At 40.4% G+C, this 8,374-nt stretch overlaps 1 protein-coding gene across 2 annotated transcripts in view; it reads right to left on the bottom strand.

The window, feature by feature from the left end:
* Positions 1 to 264: 264 nt before the first annotated feature.
* SH2D4B (SH2 domain containing 4B) overlaps positions 265 to 8,374 on the bottom strand; it is a 118,135-nt gene continuing 110,025 nt past the window's right edge. The window contains exon 7 of one of the 2 annotated variants that reach the window (XM_011929318.1): positions 265 to 2,817. In XM_011929318.1, the coding sequence (XP_011784708.1) occupies positions 2,729 to 2,817 (89 nt within the window). In that variant the 3' untranslated portion in view covers positions 265 to 2,728. The remainder of the gene's footprint in view (positions 2,818 to 8,374) is intronic. The other variant, XM_011929309.1, reaches the window with a different exon arrangement.

Raw genomic sequence — 8,374 nt, 5'->3', positions numbered from 1 at the left:
GGAACACTCTCCATAACCTCTCACTTCATGCCCCTTAGATGGTCCCTAAAAATACTTCTGCCACACAAGGATCTCCCCAAATCTGTACCCCAAGTTACCCTTTCATTCCTTGAAATTTATATTTCATTAAGTCCCTTAGTGTTTTTTTACAACTTCTCTTTCTAGTTATAGATTGTAAATTTTTCCTTTGCTGAGTCTTGGAGCTGACCAACTGTTTTTTATTAAATTTGTAGGGCTCAGGGGAAAAAAAAAGGCAATTCCTTTATTTGAGAATCCTGACATTTATTAGCATAATAAAACTCTCAAGATGAAATTGCAGTTTTCCAGACAGTAATTTCATTTGCAGGACAACTTATAAGGGATTTATTTTAAAGCCAGGTAAAAAGGTAAAACCTAAAATATATGAGACATGCAGAAATTGCAGGCCCCAAATAAAATGAAATAAATGTGTTAGGGATGGAAAACCCAGCTGTTGTCTCTCACATATTAATTAGGGGTGACAGGAACAACAGCCCAGGGATTCAGGGCCTCAACCCATCTTGGTCTGCTTTCAAAGCTGCTGTTAGTTCTTGGAACAAAAGTTTCTTCCAACACCTTGAAAATCATCACATCATATCCCCCGACACATCATGGCTAAGCACTAAATTGTTGTTGTTATTGTGGTTGTTGTTAGAAATACCTTTTTCATTTGGACAGAGCGTTCATGTTTATCATTTAACTGACCTGCAAAAAAACCTAGTGACGGCCATACAGAAAATTCCCTTTTCAGTCATACTGAGGTTTACTGAAGTTAAATGATTTGGACAAAGTCACATAGTTGGTAAATCAGAGAGCCAAAACTAAAACATCATTCCTCTGAGTCCATGGAAATAAGGCAATTTTAATGATAATCAATTAAGGCATGTTAGAGTTCAGAAAGGAGGTTCCTTCCATCATTTCACTTTATGCATGCAGTGAGACAGGCAGACCTGGGAAAGCCACAGAGCTGAGTTGCAAAATTGGTATTATTGAACACTTCTCTGTGATGGGTTCTTATCCTGGATTCCCCAAAAGGTAGAGCCTGTGGCAAAAGCTTACAAGCTGCTACTTCATTCAGAAGTGTAATCCCAGAGCAACAGGAGACAGCAAGGCAAGGCAGAGAAGAAGGAACAAACAGGAGCAGGGGGGTGTCATACTGATCCAGCCACCACATGGTTTCATCGTGACTGGTTGCCCGATCTTGCAGGACTATCTTCTAAAAGACCATTCAAACAGATGCCTCTCAGAATAGTTACTACAGGAGGAAGAAAGGGGAAAAAGCGATCTACCAGCCTGTGACTCCCATTCATCCCAGATTCACCATGTGGGGCATTCACTTCCCATCTCTTCTGTCTTATGCCTCTGCAGGAACGGGAGACGGGACATGTGGCAAGCTACCACTGGCTTATGCTCACATGACACTGATGAACATAGGGAGGAAGAGCAGAACCCATGCAAAACTGGTTACAGTGCTGGTGGCTTGTGGTAGAGAAGTGACCAAGAATCTAAGGAACAGGTGAGGCAAGAGAAGAAGAGGGGCATAGGAGATGTTTGATACAGCCACCAAGTAAAGTAAATTGTTCCCTAACATCCCTAGAGTCCCTTCATTATTTCCCTCTCACCAAACACAATGCTGCAAGCATTATAATGCTAGTAAGTTCCAGGGTGAGGATCTGAACCCAAGTTTTCTTGACTGTAAAGACTGTAATCTTCTCTTCATCATATACTACCTCTGTGTATATGGCCATAACTGTGGAACACAAGTATGCACCAATAGACACCATCACTGAGAGTTATTGAGGAGTTATTGGGTGAGTCTTCTTGTTAATATAAGGAACATACTGAGATTAAGTTGACAAGGGAATTAAAAGGACAATGAGGACAGAGCTAATCACTGGAGTTACCTGCATAAAGAGGGCCACATCCCAGACAGCAGAGCCACATCAGATTTCTCAAAATCATTCTTGCATTTATAACTCACCCCAGGTCTTGAAGACATTTGTAGGATTACATAAAACCATTGTAAAAGCAGGGCCAAGATGTGATTCAAAGATAGAAGAGAATGACAAAAGAAGAGGTTAAATAAGGAAGGCAGGACAGTGTCAATCAGCTGCCCTGGAAACTGGGGCTTGCCTTAGATAATTCCAATGATAACATCAATAAGGGTAATAATGGAGATTATGAAAGATGCAGCATTTATGTCCTCCATAGAAATCCTTCATAATCTTCCATTATTGCCATGATTTTATAGAGTGGCAAGTAGGAAATAATTTACGAGAAACCACTGCTAATTTGTGTTGGAAAACTTTTAGAAGATGTGCATTCATTAACAAACATTTACTGAATGTCTACCATATGTTAAATTTAGGGTTCGGCACTGGAATTATTTTGGATTATTAAAACATGGTCCACGCACTGTAAAAGCTCAGTTTCTGGAAGCCATGACAAACAGGCTTTGTCTAAGGTCATATAGCTAAGCTCTTCATGAAAGAGTTGCATGAGCTATTAGCAATTTCTGTCCTGATCACTGGGATCAGACCAGTAGCCCTATGCCATAGATGTCATATCCCTTGAGACATATTAATCTACTTTTTCCTCTGGATAGTGGTGGATCTTCCAGAAGGCCATAGAATTTGAGTTGAGAAGTTCTTAAGCTCAGTTCAAAACAGGATGCCCAAAGGAATCCAACTGATAAGGAAAAAAATATTATTCAAACAATGGATGGTAGTCTGGTGGGCTGTCCCTCTGTCCGCAGGGTTCCTGAAGTAACTCTCCTCCTGAAACAGTGATAATTTCCTCCTAAAAGAGAAAAAAAGGAAAATCCATTTATCATCAAGACAGGGAAATACACATCTATGAGAGAGAGAGAGTGGTTCAAGACAGAGAAACTAAGAGTATGCATCTGTCTCCCCTCATTCAGATTGCTAGAAATGACATTAAAAAAATCTGCCTTTAAAAAGAAATGAATTCATAAAACGTACTGGAAAATAAAAAGGAATGCCACTGACAAAGTGAAACATATTGAAGAATCCTTGAAAAACAAAAGATATGCAGGAGGGGCTTGTCAGAGGAGTCAATGTGGGACACCAGTTACAGCAAGTTGAGGAAGGGTCGAGGGACTCCAGTAGGTGTTTGCCTCAAGCACGTTGGGGAATGAGGAAATGCACACAGTTCCTTGGAAGCCCCAAGAGACCCAAAAAGTTCAGACAGTCCCATGCCCAAAAGATGAGCCACTCACAGTCAGCTCCAACCCCTACAGCATGAAGACACTGGATTTGGAAAACAAAACTATATTCACTCATGATAGACAGAAAATTCAAAGTTGGAATATTGCTTCATAGCCTAAAATTTACAGGCATTTAAGCAAAATTATAACCATAAAAGAAAGATGCTGAACTCAACAATAGAAATGATTTCCAGGAAAATATCAAGTCTATAAAGCAAACAGAAGAGGCTTTAAGAGATGTACATTAATCTCTCCTTGGCGGAATAAGAAATAAGTCATCCATGAAACGAGAATGGGTATTAAAAAAAAAAAAAAAAGAACCAATTAAAGAACCTGGAAACCAAAAGCATGACCATTTAAATTAAAAGGAAAAAATTTCAGAAGAACTGAATAGCAGAATGCTCATAACTAAAGAGCAATTCAGCAGCTGAGAGAAATGTCACATCAAAAAGAAAGAGATATCCTAATAGAAAAATGGACAAAGGATATGAAAGGACGACTCACAGAAGAAATCCAAGTGGCCATGAAACGTGTGAAAAGATCCTCAGCATCAGTGGTAATCAGACAAATGCAAACTAAACCACAGTAGATTCAGTGTCTGCCCATCTGATGGAGAAAAATGAAATGATTGATAGGCCCCAGTGTTGGCAGCAGTGCAGGGAAACAGCCTCACATAGTTTTGGCAGGAGACTGAACTGGCGCCACACTTTTGGAGGGCAATCTGGCAGATCTTTCCTAATTAAAATGTGCATACTCTTCTCTCCAGCAATTCCAGTTCCAGGACCCATCCTAGAGAAATACTGCACATGTATCCATAGTGACACACACAGGGAAGTCTCTGCGGCACTGTTCAAGATCATAAAAAATCGGAAGCCAGATAAGAGTGGCCATCAAAAGGAGAATGGGTAATTAAACTGTAATATGCATCCATACCATGGAATACCACACAGCATTTACAAGGTTTGGTATACGGATTAACATAGGAAGAGCTCATAGAAATATTTGAATGACAGTCAGCATGTCCTGAAATTACAAGTGTCAGATATATTGTTTCAGCACTTCACACAGTGATATTTCATTAACACCTTACAGTGACCTGAAGAGTTGAGTGCTACTATTAAACCCACTTTACTAAGATGGAAACTAAGGTGAAAAAGCTAAATAGTCGTCCAAAGTCAAACACATAAGTTAGAATTTAAAACTCAGCAGCCTCATTTTAGGGACCATGCTTTTTAAAACTGCATTCAATTATTTAGTACGCATGTTTAAAAATCAAGTCACTCATTTATATGTAAGGAAATATGCAACTCGGGCTGGGTGTGGTGGTGCATGCCTGTAGTCCCAGCTACTAAGGAAGCTGAGGTGGGAGGATCACTTGAGCCCAGGATATTGGGGTTACAGTGAGCTATGATCACACCACTGCACTCCAGCCTAAGCAACAGAGTAAGACCTTGTCTCAAAAAAGACTACACAACTTATGTGAAAAATAACAAAACTATATATTTCCTTATGTACATAAGTTTTTATGTTACTGCTCAGGAGATATTTAGATAAGATACATGGCAAACTGGTAAAGTGGAGGACAGAGATAGAGATTTGAAATGAATGAGGCTTTCACTTTGTATTGTGCTTGATTTTTCTTAGAATGTAATCATGAATTAATTGTATAATTAAAATTTTAATTTGTAGATGTTGGCCACCAGATCTCCACATTGGCATAAATGATATTTCTCCTTACTGTTAGAAATGAAATTGTGAGTCTCAAAGGTTTTGATTTGGAAGAGAATAAAGATCTTCAGACATCTCTGGTTTAGCCTTTCTCTGGAACCTGTCCTGAGTGAGGGGCAGTTATCCTTTGCTTGAAACACTTCCAGGGACAAGGAGCTCATCATTGCTAAAGCAGCTCCTATTATACAGGAAAAGCACACAATGTGGTTTAGTGGAAAAAGTACATTCTTTAGAGCCAAACAGTCTGAGGCTCAACTCCTGGTCCTAACCATGAAAACTTAGCCCTGGTTTCCTAATCTGTGGAATGGGGCTAAGATGCCTCCCTCAGGCATCTGCCACTGCTGAGGCTTGAGTAGGTAAACAAAGCGGATGGGAAAGCTGGAGCTGGGCAGAGCCCCCTGCAGCTCAGCAAGGCCTGCTGCCTCTGTAGAGTCCACCTCTGCGGGCAGGGCATAGCTGAACAAAAGGCAGCAGAAACTTCTGCAGACTTAAACGTCCCTGTCTGACAGCTCTGAAGAGAGCAGTGGTTCTCCCAGCATGGTGTTTGAGCTCTGAGAATGGACAGACTGCCTCCTCAAGTGGATCCCTGACCCCCGTGTAGCCTAACTGGAAGACACCCCCCGGTAGGGGCCGACTGACACCTCATACAGGCGGGTGCCCCTCTGGGATGAGGCTTCCAGAGGAAGGATCATACAGCAATATTTACTGTTCTGCAATATTTGCTGTTCTGCAATATTTGCTGTGCTGCAGCCTCCGCTGGTGATATTTAGGTAAACAGGGTCTGGAGTGGACCTCCAGCAAACTCCAACAGACCTGCAACTGAGGGACCCGACTGTCAGAAGAAAAACTAACAAACAGAAAGGAATAGCATCAACATCAACAAAAAGGACATCCACACCAAAACCCCATCTGTAGGCCACCAATATCAAACACCAAAGGTGGATAAAACCACAAAGATGGGGAGAAACCAGAGCAGAAAAGCTGAAAATTCTAAAAACCAGAGCACTTCTTCTCCTCCAAAGGACTGCAGCCCCTTACCAGCAACAGAACAAAGCTGGACAGACAATGATTTTGACGATCTGACAGAAGTAGGCTTCAGAAGGTCGGTAATAACAAAATTCTCCAAGCTAAAGGTGGATGTTTGAACCCATCGCAAGGAAGCAAAAAACCTTGAAACAAGATTAGACGAATGGCTAAGTAGAATAAATAGTGTAGAGAAAACCTTAAATGACCTGATGGAGCTGAGACCCATAGCAGGAGAACTATGTGACACATGTGCAAGCTTTCAATAGCCAGTTTGATCAAGTGGAAGAAAGCGTATCAGTGATTGAAGATCAAATTAATGAAATAAAGTGAGAAGAGAAGTTTAGAGAAAAAAAGAGTAAAAAGAAACAGAGCCTCCAAGAAATATGGTACTATATGAGAAGACCAAATCTATGTTTGATTGGTGTACCTGAAAGTGACGAGGAGAATGGAACCAAGTTGGAAAACACTCTGCAGAATATTACCCAGGAGAACTTCCCCAACCTAGCAAGGCAGGCCAACATTCAAATTCAGGAAATACAGAGGATACCACAAAGACACTCCTCATGAAGAGCAACCCCAAGACACATAATTGTCAGATTCACCAAGGCTGAAATGAAGGAAAAAATGTTAAGGGCAGCCAGAGAGAAAGGTCAGGTTACCCACAAAGGGAAGCCCATCAGACTAATAGCGGATCTCTCAGCAGGAACTCTACAAGCCAGGAGAGAGTGATGACCAATATTCAACATTCTTAAAGAAAAGAATTTTCAACCCAGAATCTCATATCCAGACAAACTAAGTTTCATAAGTGAAGGAGAAATAAACTCCTTTACAGACAAGCAAATGCTGAGAGATTTTGTCACCACCAGGCCTGCCCTACAAGAGCTCCTGAAGGAAGCACTAAACATGGAAAGGAACAACCGGTACCACTCAATGCAAAAACATGCCAAATTGTAAAGACCATCAATGCTAGGAAGAAACTCATCAACTAACGAGCAAAATAACCAGCAAACATCATAATGACAGGATCAAATTCAAACATAACAGTATTAATCTTAAATGTAAATGGGCTAAATGCCCCAATTAAAAGACACAGACTGGCAAATTGGATAAAGAGTCAAGACCCATCCACGTGCTGTATTCAGGAGACCCATCTCATGTGCAGAGACACACATAGTCTCAAAATAAAGGGATGGAGGCAGATCTACCAAGCAAATGGAAAGCAAAAAAAAAGCAGGGGTTGCAATCCTAGTCTCTGATAAGACAGACTTTAAACCAACAAAGATCAAAAGAGACAAAGAAGGCCATTACATAATAGTAAAGGGATCAATTCAACAAGAAGAGCTAACTATCCTAAATATATATGCACCCAATATGGGAGCATGCAGATTCATAAGGCAAGTCCTTAGAGATCTACAAAGAATTTAGGCTCCCACACAATAATAATGGGAGACTTTAACACCCCACTGTAACATTAGACAGATCAACGAGACAGAAGGTTAACAAGGGTATCCAGGACTTGAACTCAGCTCTGCACCAAGCAGACCTAACAGACATCTACATAACTCTCCATCCCAAATCAACAGAATATACATTCTTCTCAGCAGCACATCGCACTTATTCCAAAATTGACCACATAGTTGGAAGTAAAGCACTCATCAGCAAACATAAAAGAACAGAAATCACAACAAACTGTCTCTCAGACCACAGTGCAAATTAGAACTCAAGACTAAGAAACTCACTCAAAACTGCACAACTACATGGAAACTGAACAACCTGCTCCTGAATGACTACTGGGCAAATAATGAAAAGAAGGAAGCAATAAAGATGTTCTCTGAAACCAATGAGAACAAAGACACAACATACCAGAATCTCTGGGACACATTTAAAGCAGTGTGTAGAGGGAAATTTATAGCACTAAATGCCCACAAGAGAAAGCAGAAAAGATCTAAAACCAACACCCTAACATCACAACTAAAAGAACTAGAGAAGCAAGAGCAAACAAATTCAAAAGCTAGCAGAAGGCAAGAAATAACTAAGATCAGAGCAGAACTGAAGGAGATAGAGACACAAAAAACCCTTCAAAAAATCAATGAATCCAGGAGCTGGTTTTTTGAAAAGATCAACAAAATTGATAGACCACTAGCAGGACTAATAAAGAAGAAAAGAGAAAAGAATCAAATAGATGCAATAAAAAATGATAAAGGGGGTATCACCACTGATCCCACAGAAACACAAACAACCATTAGAGAATACTATAAACACCTCTATGCAAATGAACTAGAAAAACCTAGAAGAAATGGATTATCTCCTGGACACATACACCCTCCCAAGACTAAACCAGGAAGTAGTTGAATCTCTGAATAGACCAGTAACAGG

This window comes from Colobus angolensis, unplaced genomic scaffold (assembly GCF_000951035.1).
Source record: "Colobus angolensis palliatus isolate OR3802 unplaced genomic scaffold, Cang.pa_1.0 Scaffold12, whole genome shotgun sequence".
Taxonomy (NCBI): Eukaryota; Metazoa; Chordata; class Mammalia; order Primates; family Cercopithecidae; genus Colobus; species Colobus angolensis.
This window is presented reverse-complemented; position numbering and strand designations above follow the sequence as displayed.